Below are 22419 nucleotides of genomic sequence, written 5' to 3'. Positions count from 1 at the left end.
AGAGGACAAAGACACGGGGGTGTCATGTTGACGAGGGGGCGGTATGAACTTACGTCAGAATGATTGACAGTTACTTCCTTTTAGTCCAAGTTAGCAGGTTGGAAAGTCCCAGAGACGCAATCAGAAGTACGTTATAAGAAGAGTTGAGTCTATGTTGTAACTTGCCCGGTCTGTGTTTAACTTGGGCGGTCTGAACTTACTTCAGAATGATTGACAGTTACTTCCTTTTAGTCCAAGTTAGCAGGTTGGAAAGTCCCAGAGACGCAATCAGAAGTACGTTATAGGTAGAGCGGAGTCTGTGTTGTAACTTGCGCGGTTTCATGCTCGGGGCGGCTGTGAGTTTGGACGTACATGAAGAAAAGGCCATTCAAAATGGACAAGCCTCTGTACGTTCCGTTGCTACTACTTCTTGGGATGGTCTACTTCGCTTCGGCCCAACTCCGTGGGTGAGTACATGTTCCACTTGTTGCACTTTTTTTTCAAATATTCCAACATGTAATTACAAGACGTGAATTGTTCAACATATATTAATGCCGCCACCAACACAGGATTAAGGGACAATTCAATTCTCATTTTCACCTGAGCGAAGTGAGGAACGTCGTGTAAAGTGTCATCAAGAGAAACAAGATCGATGGCATGTCAGGACGCGAACCCGGGACCTCTTGGTTCCGAGTCGAGCACTCTGCCATTACGCCACACGCCCCGTGCTTCGACCTTGACATTCAGAAGTTTTGTTATATTTCCTTCAGGTTGAATCAACGTTTTGTCCTAGATGTTCATCCTTAGGTTGTTTTTAATTTCACGAGCCACAGTTTCACCCTATCCCGAAATTTGTTAGACTTTAGAATGATTGACATTAACTTCCTCTGTAACTTTGTTACAGAGGGGCCAATATTGACTCTATTTGGTTCTCATGTGTATCTTCATCTTAGCAAGGTGGGTAAGATGAGGAAACGAGTCGGAAAAAACATGACAAGTTCCTGTTTCAAGTGCTTGCGGTGTTGACTAAGTTTTCGAGACTATTCAATGATTTGACTGCTGTGAGAGACGTAAAATCCACTTTGTGAGTTCCTGTTTCACATGGTTATAAACTTAAAGTCTTTAAACCTTAAACCCCGCTCTCTACCTCAAGACGGTTGGCCTGGGTAATCCCGATCTAGAAAACGACATATACATATAACATTTTGGTTCTAAGGTAAATATATAGCAACTGTTAATTGAGTTGTGTGTTTGTAATACGAGCACTTTTCAAACTGTCCCTTTTTAAATTTAAAGTAAAAAAAACATCAGTATCAGTTACTGTTCCTCTTTCCGTCACGTTTGCTTCCTCGGTTGGGTTAAGGCGGCCTAGGCTGATTCATGTTCGAGTTCGGGCGTGTGTCTGCACGATTGCCACATACATGTTTCGAACCCGAATCATGTTCCACCATGTTCGATATGACGTCATTCGAATAGAACGCGTGTTCGAATTCGGGGTTACCGGCGGTCATTTGTATGTTTTCCCTGTAAACCCGCGTTGTTACGCATTTTATTCTCGGAGTATGCCTTAAACGGCTTTACGCCCAGCTGAAAACAACATAATTCATCTTTAGAGTAATCCATGTTTACGTATTATCACTTTTTTATCAAAATTATCCGAGGCTATTTTGCATATAAGTCGAAATTGTTTAACTGTGGCGATTTTTTAACGAAAAATGACAGAAAAATAGCTGTTTCTGTCGTTTTTGGCCCAAAAAAACAGTGTAACTGTCATTTAAAACAAAATAGCCTCGGACAAAAATAATAAATAGGGGGTTGGCTTTCTACTTGTAAAATATCATGATGAAAGGTGTTGTTACCGCTTGGGCGTAAAGCCATGAAGTAAACAGCTTTTTTTTAACCAAAATGTTGATTTTTAACCCAAAAATTCAGAAGTAGTAAAAACAAAATAACCTTTACTCAATGCGTTTCAAGTACTACTAGAACTGTGTGAAGTTAAGTTGTGGTGCGACCAAGCTATCAAAAGTTACAGCCATATGTATGAAATACTAATCATAGTTGGCCATAGGCTGCCTTAACCCAACCGAGTCACGCGTTGTAGCAAGTTCCTGTTTCGAATGATGACGAAATCTATAGCATCTGGGAGCCCCGCCCCCCAAAGGCTCAATGGTCCACTTTTTATCTAACGGTCCAATATTTTTCTTTAAAAGACAAATTGATTTGTATCACCAGCGGGACTGGAATCCTAGATAAGCTGGTGACTTAGCCATTAAATAAAAGGTTATCTCTGATTTTCTTCTGAAAGTTGTAAATCCTTTAAAGAATACAGAAAATGCCATTCCAGATCTAGAAGGCTCAATTTTCTAAATTTTCCAGGGGCAAGACCCTTAGGAAACTCGCGGCTTCAGCGCTCGACTCATGCCTACGGTGCTCGCTGGTCCTTCAGACATTCAGAAGCAAATACTTTCGAGTTACTGATCTTGATCCGTATGTTGTGCGTCTTCTCAAAGAAACAACCCAAATAACTCTTCTTTTAAGTGTTTCACTCGCGAGGGTCTTTTAGGCTCTTTATAACTTAGAAAGAGCAATGCTTGACAGGGGCGTGTAGAATAAAATATATAATAACTTGGTCTAGGCTAATAAAAGCCGCTAGATGGTGATATAAAGGCTATAATTGTTCTAGACATGTGTAACTTCCTGATTCGTTGATCCCTTCTATTACAAGATTAGGTGGGGAAAGTAAGACGTTCTTAATTTAAGTCAAACGCGCAATGCCCCAAAACAGGTGCACACTACAAATACAGTAGGTAGTAGTAGGCATTTCATCGTTCTCGCAAGACCATGAAAAAAATTTTCTTCTACATATTCTTTGTACTTGTACTTGTAGTTATTCTTTGTTTTACACTTAGAGCATCTGAGTTCTGTGGACACTTTTAACTCAAAGGCTTTTCGCGACAGTCCACAAATACAGATTTCGGGGAAAACACATATCAATACCAAGAATGAAACGTACCCGTCTAACGTTTTACTGACCCATAACTATGTGTGTAGAGCTACGTAAACAAGCATTGCTATTTAGCCGTCACGGCTGTGATGTGGCCAATCATGCAGTCAAGTGGTTGTTGATGTGGACATATAAACAAGTCTACAATTACTGCTACTGCTACTTTTATGAGCTTGGAATATTTCCAAATCCTTTCATGCCTTTTATAGTATACTAATGATGTATATCGCACTGTTAACCCTACCTAGACCGGGGGGGGGGGCTAAAAGTGCCCGCGGCAACTTTGATGTCACCTAGCGTCTGAACGGCTAGCCGTAGAACGGCCAAACTTGGTGACTTTTCCTAAAATATTGTTGGCAACAATTCTCTATCATTGGAATAAGATAATAATTTTTTGTGTTGCCATGGCAACGGGTTTCTGACAGGCATTTTTTGCTAAATTTAGTACTTCTTGTTTCAACAATAGAATTTTATGGGTTTTATGTCAAGTTACTCATGATTTCTAATATTAATAACATCCCATATAATTTTATGTAAATTTTATCATTAAATATGCATAATTTATGCTAATTTGATGACGTCATTGGCCAAAATTCAAGATGGCGGACCATATCATTAGAACAGGTATATACAGGTTATTTTCATTAAAATTTCGTCAATACTTCCATTTCTTTTTCCCAAAAATGTTTAAATGAAGGTCTTTAGTATGTTTACAATGTATTTTAGGCTTTATCATGAAAAAAACTATTTTGAAAATTCAAGATTAATGATCCAAGATGGCGGATATCTTAAATATGCATGACGTCATTTTATGACGTCACCGGTGTTGCTATGGGCAACATAGGACTTAGTACACCCTAATATTCTGTCATAAACACTTTTGGTACAGTTATGTTGAATACCATTTAGTTTTCAGGGAAAAACCTATTTAGACGGTTTTGGCCAATAAAATCACATTAATGACGTCACAATGACGTCATATTACGTCATAACGACATAAAAATTGTAGATATGATAAATTTTCACTAGTACACCATTCTCTGAAAATTTGGTGGTCATACGACATACCGTTCGCGAGTTCTTAGGGGGGGGGGGTCAAAAGGTCCCCCCATGTCAAAAAAAGCCCGGTCTAGGTAGGGTTAAATGTGGACGGACCTATCCATTATTTGATCTTCAGCAATGACGTCGGCTTAACACAAAAGGACAATAGCCTTTTTGTTCATTTGGATCAACGTAAACAATTAACCACACGTCATGCATGGTTACCAAAAACAAGCTCAGGACTGTTCTGGGTGACTATTTATTGGCACAAAAAAGTACGTTCGTAATGTCTTGTACAACTATACCGACAAACCAACTAGTTGATAAAAAATCTTTAGAAAGTTCGTTTCATTTGTCCGATGTTTGATTTGTAAGTTCTCGTACTGTATAGTACTCCAGGGGGATAATGTGGTTTAATGTCTTTAGGTTGCTTTCAATTTCACGAGCCACAGTTTCACCATATTTTGAACTTTGTTAGACGTGTTACAAATGGGACAATGTTGACTCTATTTGGTACTCGTGTGTATCTTCGTCTTAGCAAGGAGGGTAAGATGAGGAAACGCAGAGTCGAAAACAACATGATGAGTTCCTCTTTCAAGTGCTTGCGGTGTTAACTAACTTTTCCAGACAATTCAATGGTTTGACTGCTGTGAGAGACGTGAAATCCACTTCGTGAGTTCCTGTTTCACGTGGTTATGAAATCTTAAAACCTCAAACTCTGCGTTCTGCCTCAAGATGGCCGAGTAATCCCGATTGTTTTGGCGACGTTAGTAACATATTGACACTAAACTAATATGTCTAGAAAACGATATATACATGTTACCTTCTTGGTTCTAAGTTGAATATATGGCAACTGTTAATTGAGTTGTGTCTTTGTAATACGAGCACTTTTCAAAATGTCCGTTTTAAAAGTAAAAAAAAAAAACATCAGTGTGAGTTACTGTTCCTCTTTCCGTCAAGTTTGCTTCACGCCTTTTAGCAGGTTCCTGTTTCCAATGATGACGAAATTTATAGCATTTGCCATGCCCGTTGGGAAACCCCCCCCCCCCAAGGCTCAAAGGTCTTTTTGCCTAAAAGTCCAATATTTTTCTTTAAAAGACAGATTGATTTGTATCACAAGCGGGACGGGAATCCTAGATAAGCTGGTCACTTTGCCATCGAATAAAGAGTTATCTCTGATTGAACTCCTCTAAAAATGCAGGAAATACCATTTCAGAAGGCTCAAATTTTCCGGGGGCATGATCCTTAGGAAACTCGCGGCTTCGGCGCTCGTCTCGTGCGTACGGTGCTCGCTGGTCTTTCAGACAGTGGGAAGAACCCCCTCCCCCCAGCTACGGGCTACGGGCATAATCTCGTTTTCCATGAAATGTCACGAGGAGACTGAGCAAGCTCTGTGGAGACTTTTAACTCGAAGGCTTTTAATATATAATGAAAATATATGTTGTGCCTCTTTAAAAAAAAAACAGATAGCTTTGTTGACTCTGCTGCTCTTCGGGCGTCTTTTAGGTTCTTTATAGCTTAGAAAGAGCAATACTTGACAGGGGCTTTTACATGATAACTTGGTCTCGGCTGATAAAAGCCGGTAGATGACGATAAAGGTAATTGTTCTATTCATGTGTAGCTTTTGGATTCGTCAAGCCCCTTCTATTACAAGATTAAGTGGGGAAAGTAAGACGTTCTTAATATAAGTCAAACGAGCAAAACACAATGTCCCAAAACAGGTGCACACTACAAATACATGTACAGTAGGTAGTAGTAGGCATTTCATCGGTGACCATGAAAGACCATGAAAAAGAATCTTCTTCTACATCGTGTACTTATTCTTTGTTTTACGCTTAGAGCGTCTGGGGTCTGTGGACACTTTTAACTCAAGTACCAGAGTTATCAACCAAGGATTGAGGTGTTCAAGAATTCATTCTTTCATAGAACTATCGCAGAGTGGAACTCGCTATCACCAAGTACAGTAGGGGCATTGTCAATAGATAGCTTTAAACAAAGTCTATAGCTAGAAGTTCAAGGGTTAGGTTTAACAATTCGATCGGTGTAATATAGCCAGCTGCCGCCGCGCCGCGTGCCTGCGAAGCTGGTGTGTTACGCCGAAAGGCGGTTATACTGGCTATACAGATACAGAACTCGAAGGCTTCTCGTGACAGTCCAAAAACACAGATTTCGGGGAAAACACATATCAATACCAAGAATGAAACGTACCCGTCTACCTTTGGACTGACCCATACCTTTGCGTGTAGAGCTACGTAAACGAGCATTGTTTATTCAGCCGTCACGGCTGTAATGGGGCCAATCATGCAGTCAAGTGGTTGTTGATGTGGACATATAAACAAGTCTACTATTACTGCTACTGCTACTTTTATGAGCTTGGAATATTTCCAAATCCTTTCATGCCTTTTATAGTATACTAATTATGTATATCGCACTGTTAAATGTGGACGGACATATCCATTACTTGATCTGCAGCAATGACGTCGGCTTAACACAAAAGGACAATAGCCTTGTTGTTCATTTGGATCAACGTAAACAACCAACCACACGTCATGCATGGTTACCAAAAACAAGCTCAGGCCTGTTCTGGGTGACTCTTTCTTGGCACAAAAAAGGACGTTCGTAATGTCTTGTACGTGGGGTCATGTGGCGTAGCGACAGAGCGCTTGACTCGGAATCAGGGAGTCCCAGGTTCGTGTCCTGACATGCCACCGTTCTTGTGCCCTTGGGAAAGGCACTTTACATGACTTTCCTTACGTCGCGCAGGTGAAAATGAGTATTGTATTGTCCCCTGTGTTGGTGGTGGCTTTAATATAAGTTGAAAAAAAACTGAGTGTGCCGTCACCACGTCTTGTGAATAGATGTTGGAATATAAAAAAAACATACCTTGTACAACTATACCTACAAACAAGTGGATACAATTAAAATTTGAATAGAACGTTCATTATATTTGCCCGATGTTTGATTTGTAAGTTCTTGGACTAAAGGAGGAAATGCTGATTAACAAGTGGATACTAGTGTCTGTAATGAACTAACTTACAAGTATATCGATAAATCAAGAACCTGAAATGAATATATTGTTTACACTACCGGTTATAAGGTATCCTTTACCTTCTTTAATGTTATTTTTCTATTTGTACAGTACTTTAGGGGGTTCATTTTGTTTTTAGCGTGCAATCACGTAGTTTACTGTCCTCATCACCCGAGGCAGTCTTTGAAACACCCCTGGATATTTAGAATTATTGAGGGTATTGCTAGCATGCTTTATGTTAACCCTTGTCCTGCTGGACCCATATAAATATGATATATGGGTTGCACATTTACAGTGCCTGTATGTAGTTGGGAGCATGTCTCGCATGAACGCATCGCAGCGCACCGAAACACACTAATGCGTACTAATTATATGTAACCCTGACTGCCACAACAGCACAGAAGACGTCAAGGACTAATGACCTGATTTAGAACTGAAAAATTAATAAAAAAAGGGGGGGGGGGGCATAAAAAAGTTTAGCAGGAATCAAACCAATGAAATATAGGACAAAACATACAAACCTGTGTTCACCGTGCTCTGTTCCCACAGGCCTGAAGGCGCTGTGTGCACACGTCAGGCGTCCCGACAGGTCATGTACACTGTAGAGAACAGGAGGAGACGGCAACCGTCATCAGGGATCTGGGACTATCTCAGGATGTGGGACGTCTTCGGAGTTACAAAGGCCAGGTGTGTGGCGTTTTGCAATGATGGCAATTATGTTATAATCCCATACTTTATTATACCACCGTGCTTACCCATATCTATGGACAAATATGGCATTTGAAAATACTATTCTAACTAGAAAGGTAATATTTGCAAAGCAAAGGCAGAATGTTAACCTTTACATATGGTCTGCTCTGCTAATTCTAACTTAAACACATTCATATACATGGTGACAGGAATCTAAATCCCTCCTACTAAAAAATTGCAACATAATGTAACCCAACACAAGTTACCATGTGACAGGCGTCTAGTTCAGGTCATTGATCTTACTTGTTTGAGAAGAAGCAGAGGAAGGAGAAAATGAGCAAAACGATACATTTTCCTTATGCGAAGGTGAACATAACTACGCCAGCTTTTAGACTATCATTGTGCTACTTCATTCATCAATCGCTTTACTTCTTGTTTTATAAATCTATTGAAATGACAGTGACTTGTACGGAGCATGTTTGCATCAGTTTGAGATTTATAGTTGCTTCTTATAACCTGATTTTTCATGGTTAGAAACCCCCGAAGTTTGGTGACTGTCTACGCCACGGAGTACTTCACCGACTACGAGTGCTGTGTCGGCTGGAACAGGATCGGAGACACCTGTCAGGGTAACAAGGCAACTTTTTTTCATTAAATGTTTTTGTATAAAGTGTTCTGCAGGCAATCTATTGCAGAGAAATTGGCAATGTTTATCTTACAAATGTTGTCCTTTACCCTAGATCCTCTTAATTAAAGGCAACAAGAATTTGAAGACCTATAATGATTGCATGTAGCATGATCTATTCTATATATAGTTTTCATAACTCGAAATATATAGGTGTATGTGGAAGTCATATCCTATCATTAGTCTAGGTTTCATATCAAAATTCCATCGATTATGCAAATTAAATGACATCTACATCAGCATGATATATGTATAGGGATGTCAACCTTTAAAAAAACTTACTTATCTCACAAGTATGAAATGCCCATCATTAATGAGTAATTATAGCAATTTTGCATTGATTGTGCAAATAAAGTGTTTATTTGCAAAATTTGTATATGTTAATGTTCCACTTGACACAGATTACATTCACAACATTAACAAAGTCATATCATTGGATCATTGACTAGTTTGACCAAATTAGAATCATTTGGCATTTTTTTCTTAAACATTTTTGGTCAATCTTTCTGTTTCTCGCAGCCGACTGTTACTACCCATGTGAACACGGACTGTGTGTGGATACGAACCTCTGTGAATGTGATGAAGGTTGGGAAGGCCTGCAGTGCGAATACGGTAATGTTCCCCTCATGCTATTAGCGTGAATTGACATTCAGTGGCAAGGCCATATGTAAAGTGTATATTTTATCACTGATCACCTCACCTAAACGTAGTACCTTTAGTCAACAAAGCAGGCCCACGTCCCAGGTTATGCGGTTTTCATATTGTTTTGTTATTAGAAAATATGCGGAAACTGATAATTAGCCCTACTTGACTGTATGCAGTATTATCTCTAGATGTTTAGTAATTAGGATGTTTTTTTTTCATTCTATACCCTTTTCGTTTAGTAGTCGTTGCTATGCGTTGTACTTTGTACAATTGTCGTGCAATTAAGTTCTTTTTCTGTCATAAATGTAGCCGTACGAAGGTATGCTGAACATAGATCTGAGATATGTTCCTTTCTTTGTAGCTACCCACTAAGAAACTGTATTTTATTTCTTTCAGATGTGGACGAGTGCTGGTATGAGACAGACGAGTGTGACCGTGAGAACGGCGCCTGCATCAACACAGAAGGGTCTTACAACTGTACCTGTAACGACGGGCTACATCTTATTAACGGGACGGTCTGCCACGGTACGATACAACATTGTCTCTCTTTGATAGAGTGTAAGAAGTACCACCAACTACCTCCAAAAACTATTTCATCTACAAGTCATTCAATTTCCTCACTTAGCTCAGGTGTAAATGAGTATTGTCCTGTCATGTATCTGTCCCCTGTGTTGGTGGCGGCATTAATATAAGTTGAAAAAACTTGAGTGTGTCGTCACCACGTCTGGTGATTACATGTTGGATAAAAAAAAAAAAGTCATTCAATATTCTTTTTGCTAAACACCTTCATTGAATACAAAATAAGTTATAACTACTTTCCTGTTATCAAAGAGCAAACAGAATCGAAAAAAAGGGGTAATGCCCCGCCCCAAAGTGTATATGATGAGATAATCCCTGGTCAGGTGCGATAACCACCGAATAAACCAAGTGTGCGAAGTGGTTTATGAGGTGGTTATCTCACCATAACCAATAGGAAATGGGACCTTCTGGCTATATCATAATATTTAATAAATGGTATCATGCAGTATTTTGTATGCATTATTTTAAAGAAGAGCGTCCTAATATTTTCCCCAGAAATCCCAGACACCGACGAGTGTGCTAGAGGTGTGAGCGGCTGTGAACAGAACTGCCACAACACGCACGGGTCGTACTACTGCACCTGTGATGCAGGGTACACCTTATCTGCCGACGGCCATACCTGCACAGGTAACCATTTTTTTTCTAATTCTGTCACCTGCAATGGTATGAAAGTCCTACATTCATGCTCAACCAGCCGTCACTATTACCCGTGAAGTCTTATCTTGTTTTGACTGCATACTGTGGAGTGGCAGATAACATTACAACATAACAGAGATGGGCTAAAATGCCTGCTTGAACCACCGATGCAGTCTGTATCTTATTCCTTCAAGTAAGACAGTACTGTACAAAACTGTGACAACACGCTAATACCATTTATTTGCTTTCGTTTATCTCCAGATATTAATGAATGCGCCACAAACAATGGTGGTTGTGAGCACTTCTGCCGCAACGTGGCTGGCGGCCGAGAGTGCAGCTGCCGCCGTAACTACCGTCTGGTGGACGGGCGGATATGCCGAGGTAGGACACCATGATTCGTTTGAAAAGATTGGTTATCCATGGATATACAGATATATAGATAGATAGATGGATAGATAGATAGACAGCCCACTGCAGTACCGTTGAAAAAGCCCGATAGACCATTTTGAGCTTGACTTTCATATTCACAACAGTTACTTACATACAAAATATCAAAAAGATCCATCCACAACTACTCGTGTTTTGACGTTGAAATGTACATACAGACCGATGTTCTATCTATATAGAATACAATATATAGCTGGCCTAATTTTTCCCCGTTACGAATGAAGAGTGTTGGACAGACACTGTCTAGTTCAAAACATCTATTAATCGGTTGTTTATCCAGTAGTAAAGTTCGAATCTTAATTTTATTTATTTTTAATGATATCTTTAACTGAAGAATAGTCGTCCTTAAAATTAAAGAAAATTTCAAGCTCAAGCTGATTTTCTATTGAAACATTTGAAGTGACCCATGTCACACTGTGCGCATTTTAGAACAAGGAAATTTAAACCTCGACGAAAACAGGCAACGCAAAAAGACACCGCCATGGTGACGGTAGTTGGTCAAATGATTCATTGGTGAAACATTTCCCTTGCAGTCGCACACTTTTATAGCGCTGAATTGATGCAGGGTTTACAATCCCGTAATATACACGATACATAAAACATATTTGCTCCACACATTTTGAGGAAAGCCGTGTAAAGTACCTTTCCCAATTTCACAACTTCGGGGCGCATGTACATGTCCAGGGCACAACTTGGGATCGAACCCGGGTCTCGCCGTTTCATAGTTAAACGCTCTACCAGTACGCCACCCGACGCCATGAAGTTGAATAATTTTTGTGTCATGATTGGGATATGAATAGCCAGCACGTCGGCAGAACGTACTGCACCTGCGCGAAACCCGTTATGTATTGTACATAGCATTTCGGCAGAATGTCTCATATAAGGTTGTTTTCGCTCATATAAGGTTAGCATTTCGACAGTAGTTTCCAAATGTTATGTCGGAAAGAATATCCTCTGCAACAGGCAAAATTCTGATGCAACGTTGACCAAAAACCCAACGAAAAACGCTAAAATACGGGGTTCTGCGCAGGCGCAGTACGTTCTGCCGACGTGCTTGAATAGCAGCTCCTGGCAGCGAGCCAGGTCGGTTCAGGGTATTCCCCGGCAGAGTCAGGGTAGGGTATGACGTGTGCCTGTTCTTTTGTGTAGTCCGACAGCCAGAAGGCAGGATTACAGTTCCGCTCAACATAACATCACAAGTAACACACACAAAAAACAAACACTAAAAACCACTAAACAACAGCATGTTAACTACACGTAAGCCCTAAGGTCACTCTCTCACTCGGATGCCAAAACATCGGCTCCCGATCACCCACCCTGAGGAGCACACGCTATTTTAAAACCCGTTGCGAAACCCAAGGCCTTTAAGAACTCGCTGACCCCCCAAACGTCATACAATAGCTTGCAGTTTAAGGTTTCTTCAACAACAAATAACGTACCTCGCTCAGGGCAGAACTTGTCCGAGACACAGGGGGAAGTAGCTGACAGTTTGAAAACGGCAGAGGAAGTTTGTGTCCAAAATGTGCGGCGTCCGGGCATTTCTGGCCTTAGGTGCAGTTCTTTTAGTCTACACGGACCGTGCGACGTGTTGGAGGCGTAGAGGACATGGATTAGTGAGACGGTGCACCTGGCACTGGAATGAATGGAGTACCTGTAACGCGCGCTGCGGAAACGCAGGCATCAAGACCCGCACGGCCAGCGGCTGTAGGCCACCGGAACTTCAGACTCAGCCCTGTAACAGGTTCTGTCACAACGGTGGAACACCCCTTTCGTACTCGTGTTCGTGTCCCGACGGATTCTGGGGCACTTGCTGTGATTTTAGTGAGTTTTTGTGTCGATTGCAAACTGTTATCATGTTTTTCTTTATTGTCGTCTGAATATTATTAGGAATACTGGCTTGTGCAGCTCAAAGTGAATAGGTACAATAGAATTCGTAAAAATCTTGCAGACTGCACACAATACTGTACCAGTATGCTCATCTCTGGCGCGTAGACTTCAGATACTTCAGCATCTATAAGAAGGACAGGCCAGCTTTACCTTGCCTCTTTAAAAAGGGCCTAATATGGATAGTCCACACACAATGGCAAATTATAGATTTAACCCCAGCCTAACAGCTTCGAACTTTTATGTTTTACCGCCAGATGACGACATGTATCCGTACGGAGAGGAGGCTGGCGAGACGCCCCGTCGGTGGGACTTCTCAACCTGCACCGGAGAGTCTCTGCCGCGAGAAGGCTTCCGTTTCTTTGGACGGCGTCACCACCAGATACACGTAAGCTGGGACTTCTGATCATAGTTTGCTCTTATCTTGTACGTGGTTCGGTGTGGGAGGTAGTGTTGTCTATGAACTCAGTAGAACGTTGATCATTCTTTCATCTTGTTATACTTTGTCTGACCCCGACCTCTTCCTCACGACCTCGATGAAACCTGACCCCCAGGCTGATTTCAGTAACTTGATTTCAGTTGTAATATTATAGTGAAGTGATGAATCAAGTTGATAAACAAAAAAAAAGAACAAACAAACGAATGGGCAAAGACGGCCCTTCGTGGCCATGAATGGCTCGGGAGACAGCAAACACCCACCAGGGATGCCAATTGATTCATAAATGACAGTCATGAATTCTTTTAACAAACAGATAATGACTTGATATTGATTATGGAAAGGAAAGCAGTATCTATTTTACTACTAATGCGTCAAGATTGAACTGCATGTACAGATCCAGAGAATGAACAATTAGATCTAGGGGATCTTTGAATTCAGGTTCTAAGCGAGCTAATGATTTAAGGCCTTGCGTAAGCATGTAGTCCTGCGATATTTATAATGAAAACACGTATGTACAATAGCTTTTGATGATGCAATGAACAATAATACGGATATTCCGATCCGGTTCGGTTTCAGATCTGCGATAACGGCATCGTCGGCTTCGATCATATCAAACGCCCCCGGAACCCCGCCCTGATACAGAACACCTTCGGCTTCCGCAGGGCCGCGGTTCTGGCACCCTTCCTGGCCAAGTCTAACGCTACTCGTAAGTAAACTATCCAAAATCCACAGCGATATCAAAGTTGCAAATGCGAAGAATAAACTCCGATTATACAGTTAGCAAATGTTCGCCAAAGATCCACCATTACAAAACTAAGAGTCAGTTGTCACAAATTGCAAATCGAATCAGGAAGACATAACCCCACTCTAGAGCAAAGAATCTGCCAATTTTGTAGTGTAGGTAGAGTAGAGGACGAATTCCATTTACCGTAGATGGTCTTTCATATGACAGTGATGGACACATATTTTGGGTTATGATCTACTTGACAAGTAAAGAAGAATTATGTTCCTGTTAGTCTTTAATAAACCAAATCTAGCTTCTCATACAGCCTCATACATTTATACAATTACTAAGATGTGAGAGGGAGTTGAAAAGACTAGAATACATTAGACATATTAACTGCATTTTCATAAGGCTGACATAAATAATACAAGAGTGGGTGGCTAGTATGGGATAGGAATGAACTTTTACAATCATTGGAGGAGTTGATATCTATACAGTCTTTGATATATATCCACATGTATAGCATGCCGGGGTTGTCACAAGTCATTATGTATTTCGATTTGCTTTTCAAATCACTTGTGGTACGTGCTGGAATAGAATCTGATAGTCCAGTGTATAGAGTATATTTAGGACATGCAATCAAATAATACAAAAAGCGATATTCTTTCTCAATTAACCCTGGACAAAATGGACCTCTGGTCGATATGTTTTTTTCTCCCGGTTTCTATGTTCAGTTTGTAACAGTCAATTTTGAGAAAAAAACAAAGACTTGAAGAGGCTGGCTACTTCGATGACTGGGTACTTAATATTGTTGTGCCTTTACAGTTCTAGACAATCTTCCTGAAGATGAGAGGACGAAGATTTACTACAGCTTCTACGAGAGAGGCGACGGGAAACCGGCCACAGACGAGGTGCTGCGGAGGGCAAGGAATGACGGGAGATCGACACCTGGGTACTTCTCTCCAAGTAAGCCACAAACTTCATAAGTAAAACTTCTATCAGTGTAAGGTAATTAGAATTATCTACTACGTCTTTTCTTAATGTCTTTATGAATTAATAAAGAGATTTATTGTACTATTTTACCCACTGGGCTAACAACAGGTCAGTATACAATAGCAACATATTGAATAACCTATTTGGCAATTGTATAAATGTAGAAGCATCATGGTAACAACAGATCTAGCAAACAAATGGAATGGGCGACCATTCATAGATACGTGACCAAAAAAGAAAAGTCGCCATTGGCAATATGTCGTGTGTATCGTGGGCTCTGGTTATATTGACTAGTTGCAAAATTATTGCAAATTATCATATAGTCAGAAGACGTCGACCAATCACTCACTCACTCACACTCAGTTCTCTTGCACGATGTGCGTCGACCAATCAGAGGGCTCCATTTTCTTTTGGCTATCAGGTCGTAACCCCAAAAGTTGTCGGTTATTAGAATAACCGACCATTTTTTAGACCGTATCATTAATCACGTCCAATAACCACCTACGCTCATGATGACCGCTCACCTACGCTCACCTGTCCAGGGATTATCTCACCATATACACCTCAGGGAGGTGTACATCGTGAAACAACCTTTTATTTATGTCCGGAGGCTAATTGCAAATTACAAACATAAAAGAACATTGAAATAGAGTATGAAATAACTAAAATCTACATAATGAAAGGTATTTGTCTAAAGCTATAACTATGTCTAAAATAACATTGTGGTGATAGAAATCAAGGTGGTACCTTTGTTTTAGCCTATGAACCGGTGTGGGCGCTAGTGGTGACGTGGACCAGGGTGCCCCCGGACTGCAGCATGTATGGCGGCGGGGTGTGCCCGCGATCACACGACCAGCTCCCGGTAAGTTCTGCAGCAAGGTCGGTACCTGGAGTCCGAGCCACTTTCCATGTAGCTATAATATGGGGTCGTGTGGCGCAACGGCAGCGTGCGCGACTCGGAATCAAGAAGTTCCGGGTTCGAGTCCTGACATGCCACCGATCTTGTGCCCTTGGGAAAGGCACTTTACACGACTTTTTAATAGTGAAAATGAGTATTGTCTGTCCAGTATTCGTTTCTATGTGCGGGACACAACACCAGCAATATAGCTGCCTCTGTTCCGCGTGTACTGCACTGTTGCAATTTCAATAAATCAAATCAAATATAGTCTTTCAAAATACACATTTACAGTCGATTGTAAACAAACTTGTGTCTGCGAAGACTATACATATTCCTTCGTATGGGAAGAGGCAGAAGCTCAGTGCATAATGTATATCACCTTGTAGAGTAACCATTAGCGAGAGTAATTCATAAGCAATATTATATATCTATATTTTCAGGTGAACGATTTCCAACTGGCCATATCTACCAGCGGGACCCACTCCTACGCTACGTTTGTATATCCCGCAATGAAACAACAGTGGGTAAGCACCGGTAAGGACTGTTTATTTTCACGTACTATACTCCTGCAGCTAAAAAAAGTCTGAACCATCGCAGCAACCCTTTTTATCAACAAATAGTAAAGAGAAACCGTTCCTCAAAATTATGAAACTATTTTATCTAATGACTTCAATAATAGTTCTAGAGAACATGATCTAAACTCTTTCTCTAGTAAAGAATCGCGCTACCCTTGGTGCCTGACTAGTATCGGGTATTTAGATAGGCGGGCGAAGGGCTCTTGGCTGCCGAAGGAAAACGGCTAACGGCCCGATACTAGTCTGGCACACAGGGTAGAATCGTGCATTCATTTCTGTTTAAACTCAACATCAAGTCTTAAGGTAACTACAGTAAAATTGAAAAAAAAATGTCAAAGCAGGACACGTTTAATTGACTCGATGTCATGCAAGAACGAATGTATAGCAGACAAACTATGTAATTATGTTTCGAAATGTTTCAAAAAGATATGTAGTATATACTATTGTTGTAATGTATAGATTCCTAGCACTTTGCATTAGAATATAGCGTTCCAGTATGAAATACTCATGTTTTGCATACTCTTGTACGTGTATGTGCATTTAGCCCGTCTGAGCAGGAACATGTAATAAAGATTCATATCAATATTGTAAAATGCACTTTGCAGACGAAGCAAGGGAAGGAGGAACGCGTAAGTGTCCGAAGTCTGACGGCTCTGTCGCTGTGGGAGGTTACAGTGCCGGAGACGGGACAGGCCGCTACCCCTACACCCCCGCCACCAACTCCAGCCTCGTGTACAGGAGCAGAAACAGGGAAGCTGACTTCTCCGGACAGGACTGCACCAGGCAGAGATTTCCTCCCGCGAGGGAAGTGTCCATGAGGTATCTGTGGCAGGTGTACGGAGGTGAGCTACAGGTTTTAACAGCACAAATTAGTAGTGAATTTGCAGGATTTTTTTCTGGATAATGGATACACTAGTTTAGAGACATGTGTTTCGAGGCAAATGCATACTCTGCAAGCAGAGATTTGGGTTTGGGTTATTTTTGGCGTGTTTTAGGCTTTTTATCGGGGTTTCTTTTTTGTACTGGAATTTTTTGTCACCCAACCCAATATAATTTCAGTGTGACCTAAGCATAAGTCACTGGATGGTAGGTAGGAAATGGTGCAACCACATACTGACAGGAAAGCCGAATCAGAGGTAAAAACGGTCCCCCTGAGGACAGAGAGAAATGAAATCGAATTGGAGATGAAAATGGTCTCCTTACGGGTTTTGAGGAAGTTAATGGTAGGAACTAAGAAAGTCAATGCCTTTATATATATATAATTATGCGCCGCTGTTGAGTATACACAGAATCAGCGAGAAATTCACAATAATGAATAACACAAGAAACTCATGTGCACAAAACTATGAATAATTCAAGGAGGCGTAAAATCTTCGGTTTATTATTTTTCTGCAGGAAACTGGAAGTTCGCCCTCCAGCCGCAGGAGAACACAGCTGTACCGGAGTCGGCGGTGGTGGAGTGTTCACGGTGGATGAGACAACAGATAGTGGAGGATCCTACTCAGCTGCTCGGCTACAGTGCCTTACCTCCCGTCTCCTCCTGTCCTTGTTCCGCAGAACAGGCATTCCATGATCCAACGTTAGTGTACTTTGATACACTTTAGATATGTCATCTGATATGTATAGCGTTTCTAAGTCCGTTTGCCATGTTTTTACTATGTCCATTGCCTTATTATCACTGCCATCATCTCAAATTACAACTATCAAGTTCACAGTTCGAATTAGTTTGTGGGAACAGGGTATTTAAAAGATTGTCTCTGTGGTTGGTCGCCCTCGTGGTATTTTATATAACACCCGCTTCCAAAAACAACATATTCGTGCCATTGATTGCAAACTACTCTAGCAGGGAGAGAGACAGAGAGAGAGACAGAGAGAGAGACAGAAACACAGAGAGATACACAGAGAGAGAGAGAGAGACAGACAGAGAGATACAGAAACAGAGAGACAGAAACAGAGAGAGAAACAGAGAGAGACAGAGAGAGAGAAAGAAACAGAGAGAGAGACAGAAACAGAGAGAGAAACAGAGAGACAGAGAGAGAGAGGCACTTTCTTACAGTCTTTTGGTCTCTGGTCCTTTGCGTGCAGGTACACCGTGTATAGCTCTCAGTTCGGCCAGTCCAGGTTCTGCGGCAGGAGCAGGCGGCGTGTCCACACGCTTGTCGGCGCGGAGAAACTCATCATGTCCCGGACCTGCTGCTACTCCAGAGCGTACTGGTGGACGGAATCAAACTCCGGGCGAAATTGGAGGAGGTGGAGGAGCAGGATTGGTGGTGGATCTCTTCTGACCGGTCACGCAGGGGGGCATCTTGTTATTGTGAGTGGTCTAATTTTCATCACATCTTGTGATGATGATGTACGAAAATATGAAAAAAATCTATGGTTAATATCCAAACATATTTACAACCAAGCAAATATCCAAGTAAAAATATTTACAGTGAGTAGGTAATATTTAGACCTCAAATTACCAAGTAGATTTGTATAGACACATATTTTACACTATTTTCTTTCGTGCATTTGAAGTGTACATCAACTTGAAGAACTAACACGTATGCAGTTTTACGTAACCCTAGCATCTTCAAAGGCATCTTTCGCTGAAAAGAACCTCAAGGCATATGTTATGTCGGATAAGAAGAACTATCTCAATCTTGTTTATTACACACTTTGGCCAACCGTGTATCCTTACTGTTACAGAATAACCAGGCTGCTGACGAGGCGGCCTACCAGAGCTGTTGTGTCGGTGCCTCCGGTCTGAGAGGCGGCTGGTATTGTCAGAGGTTCCAAACTCTGCGACCGCTGACTACTCCGTCGTCTGCTACCGGGTGTAGACATTATCCGGTAAACATCGGTGAGTACATCTTGATATGGATATCATTTAAGGGTTAATGACCCGCCCCGATGTGAATATGGTGTAATAAAGCCTTGTCAGTTGCTATAACCACAGAATAAAGCCACCAAGTGAGCGCAGCGAGCGAGGTGGCTTTATGAGGTGGTTAAAGCAACTGACAAGGCTTTATCACACAATATTCACCGAGAAAGGGCGGGGCATTAACGCTATTATCATATAGCTTACACGATAGTCTAAACTGATGCAGTAAGTGCCACAATGTACAATTTACCCGTTGCACATGCTGAATAGAACATAGAACATAGTTCCATATGGAGTCACCTGAGGTCAGACATGGTCAGACATCCGGTAATAAGATACCCCAAAAAGCAGGTACTCATCATCATGACAAGCAACTGGATATGATTTTGGAAACGGTCAGACGTTTCAGCTAGTATCCACTAGCTTTCGTCAGTGACTTAGAGACCAGAGGAGAATTACAGGTTTATAAGCACAAACTATTGATTTATATGCAAATAAGTTGACTTATTTGCATCATCTCTTCTTGGCTTGGACTTCAAAATAATTGTCTTCACTTCAAAACCACCACCCATTTCCTCTCATAAAATGTGTTCCGTTGTTTTAAAACATCAAAGGAAAATTCTTTCTTGCCTCTATAATCACGATAGAAAGTTTTCTTCTGAGGCATCTTTTTTTTTTTCTTCCAGGTTGGACGTGGTTTTGGTGGGATCCCCACTTCAACACCCTGGACGGGAAAAGTTACACCTTCAACGGTCTGGGAGAATACATCATCGTTGATGTCGACAACGGGGAGTACCAGGTTCAAGGCCGGACATCTCTTGCTCCAGGTTCGTATACGTAACAGCTGTGTTTCACTCGTTCTCAATTACATATGTCACTAGCTTGAATGGTCCTATGATGTAATTAATGCAGTGGATTTATAGAATTTCCTCATGAATTATGCAAATTTTAAGTTAAAAATCAATATTTGCATAACTGTCATATGATTATGTCAAGCATCATTTAAGCTAAAACAAGCCGCCAGAGGGCCCAAAATTTATTAGTTTTGAGGTCTTCTGAAGACCTACCAACCTACCAAATATGACGATAATCCATTAAAGCCTTCTCGAGTTAAAGGGTTTATATAAACACAAACACACAGAGAGAGGCATACAATGTACACACACACACACACACACACGAACTCCTCTGAAAACATAACCTTCTTGCCTTCTTGGCGAAGGTAATTACTGTTCTACATTTACATTTACTTGTACAGGAAGCAGCCATGCAACTGTCATCTCTGCAGTTGTCATTTACGAGAGAGGAAAACTCCCCATACAGACAAACTTAGTCGGCAACTCCAGTCTGGATCTCTACGTAAACGGCAGCATGACGGACACCTCGGTGTTTGAACACACTGAAGAGATAGAGGTCGGAGACAACGCCGTTATCCTCAAACCTTCCAACGACTCCATTCTCGTCGTCTTCCTCAGTGGGGTGACCGTCAAAATCTCCGCCAAGAAAGTAAAAGATATTTTTGTGATTTTCTGCTGTGAAGCGCCTTCCTTTGTCAAGGCAGTGTGATCAACTAGTTACAACACGTGGTTTTATGGTTATTTACACATTTACCTTCAGCAAGAAGATTTATGTTTTCGGTAGCGTTGATTTTTAATTTTTTTTGTTCCATAAAATTCATTTGAAACACCTGTGATGACCCAATTTGCATGTGGTTGATAATAATGTCATAATGATAAATAACTGCTGGAAAATGAATACTTGCCGCATTTTGAAGCTATGTGAATTTGAACATATTTAACATAATTTATTCATGTAATAACCCTTTTCATAATTTATGTGAAGAAATTAAAATATCACTCTTATTATCATCGCCATTGGGTGGAGAATATGATCAAGTGATGTGATTTGGCTCTTATTCGCGAATTTAATGTACAAAAAATTATAATTCGTCCACCGGAAGGGTTAAAATCTTTTGCCGAAGGTATGATGAGGTCGTGAAACTCTTCTTCTGTTTGTAAAAAAAAAAATATATTTTTCCAATATAGACAGTACAGAGTTTTTATACACCAATCAGTGCTGCATTTTTTGTCTGTGAGACTGGAAGAGTCGAAGAGCAGTATGGATAAGGGCGTGAAGTCTGTAAGGGCTGATTGCGATGCTTCTACCCCGCCCAGGGCATGCTGGCCGTGGAGTTCTCGGCCCCTCCTGAGTTCCTCGGGAAGGTGCGAGGTCTGCTTGGCCGGTGGGACGGAGACTCGGCTAACGACTTCGAGGCGTTCGACGGAACCGTGTTCTCGGCTGATTCCACGGAACGAGAGCTGTATGATTTTGGAAATTCGTGTAAGTTCTGATCTTTATCTAGGAATAACGGGGATCTTGCTCGTTCGTTTAGGGTTTCAAAGAAACTTCAGTAATTTGTATGAATCCAAATCAAGCAACAGATGGGTGAGATGGATAAAAAAGTGTCTATGTTACTGCAAACACAAGGAAAATGTGAACAGTTTCACCAACAGTACGCAGATAGAATCTTAAAAACAAGACCTGCTGTTGTCACTGTGTTCAGAGGTCATAGCTAACGTTCAATCTCTTTCTGAATCCAGGGCGGGTCACGACAGAAGATGGACCCAAGAAGTCCATGTTTCTCTACAAGGATGGAGAAGACGTGGACACTTTTACTTCCGCCGACTACCAGCCCGAGTACACTGACGAAATCGTCTTCAGTGACCCGGAGTTGGAGACCAGAGCGCGCGAGATCTGTGGCAATGACACGGAGTGCCTGTTCGATGTGAGCCAGACGGGAGACCTGGAGGTGGCGGTCATCACTGTGGAGGGGAAGGAGGAGTTCGCAAGTCAGACGTCTGCTCGTGGTGAGTCATCTTTATCTCAGCTGCATTCAGTATGTGTATGTGTATGTGTATGTGTATGTGTATACTCTGTATAACCATCCACCGGCGTAACACGCCAGCTTCTGCATCTGTATCTTTATCTGTATCAGTATACTCCGGGTATAACCGCTCTTCGGCGTAACACGCCAGCTTCTGTATCTGCATTTGTATCATTCTGTATCAGTATATTCGGTATAACCTAGCCTCCTTCGCAGTCTTGTTGGGCATCGGCGTAATTTTTCTCTGAGCGACGCGAGTAATATGCCGCCGCGAGGGACGATTTGCTGCCGAGAGAGTTTTTGCCACGGAGAGAAGGTTTCGCGCTCCAAACCTTCTCTCCGTGGCAAAAAGTCCCTCGGCAGCAAATCGTCCCTCGCGGCGGCATATTACTCGCGTCGCTCAGAGAAAAAATTACGCCGAC

General features: G+C 41.5%; 1 protein-coding gene across 1 annotated transcript in view; it reads left to right on the top strand.

Annotated features, from left to right (window-relative positions):
* Window positions 1–103: 103 nt before the first annotated feature.
* LOC109464339 (mucin-like protein) overlaps window positions 104–22419 on the top strand; it is a 30820-nt gene continuing 8504 nt past the window's right edge. The window contains exons 1-20 of the mRNA XM_019761287.1: window positions 104–446; window positions 7602–7739; window positions 8277–8371; window positions 8947–9039; window positions 9469–9597; window positions 10147–10314; window positions 10549–10668; window positions 12876–13006; window positions 13634–13763; window positions 14607–14747; window positions 15533–15636; window positions 16113–16206; window positions 16853–17089; window positions 17643–17826; window positions 18333–18561; window positions 18939–19092; window positions 19800–19940; window positions 20372–20619; window positions 21288–21453; window positions 21714–21980. Of these exons, the coding sequence (XP_019616846.1) occupies window positions 352–446; window positions 7602–7739; window positions 8277–8371; window positions 8947–9039; window positions 9469–9597; window positions 10147–10314; window positions 10549–10668; window positions 12876–13006; window positions 13634–13763; window positions 14607–14747; window positions 15533–15636; window positions 16113–16206; window positions 16853–17089; window positions 17643–17826; window positions 18333–18561; window positions 18939–19092; window positions 19800–19940; window positions 20372–20619; window positions 21288–21453; window positions 21714–21980 (3064 nt within the window). The 5' untranslated portion in view covers window positions 104–351. The remainder of the gene's footprint in view (window positions 447–7601; window positions 7740–8276; window positions 8372–8946; window positions 9040–9468; window positions 9598–10146; window positions 10315–10548; window positions 10669–12875; window positions 13007–13633; window positions 13764–14606; window positions 14748–15532; window positions 15637–16112; window positions 16207–16852; window positions 17090–17642; window positions 17827–18332; window positions 18562–18938; window positions 19093–19799; window positions 19941–20371; window positions 20620–21287; window positions 21454–21713; window positions 21981–22419) is intronic.

The sequence above is a fragment of the Branchiostoma belcheri genome, unplaced genomic scaffold, assembly GCF_001625305.1.
Source record: "Branchiostoma belcheri isolate BF01 breed outbred unplaced genomic scaffold, Haploidv18h27 scaffold137, whole genome shotgun sequence".
In the NCBI taxonomy this organism is placed as follows: Eukaryota; Metazoa; Chordata; class Leptocardii; order Amphioxiformes; family Branchiostomatidae; genus Branchiostoma; species Branchiostoma belcheri.
The sequence above is the reverse complement of the archived record's forward strand: the minus strand, read 5'-3'. Positions and strand labels throughout refer to the sequence as shown.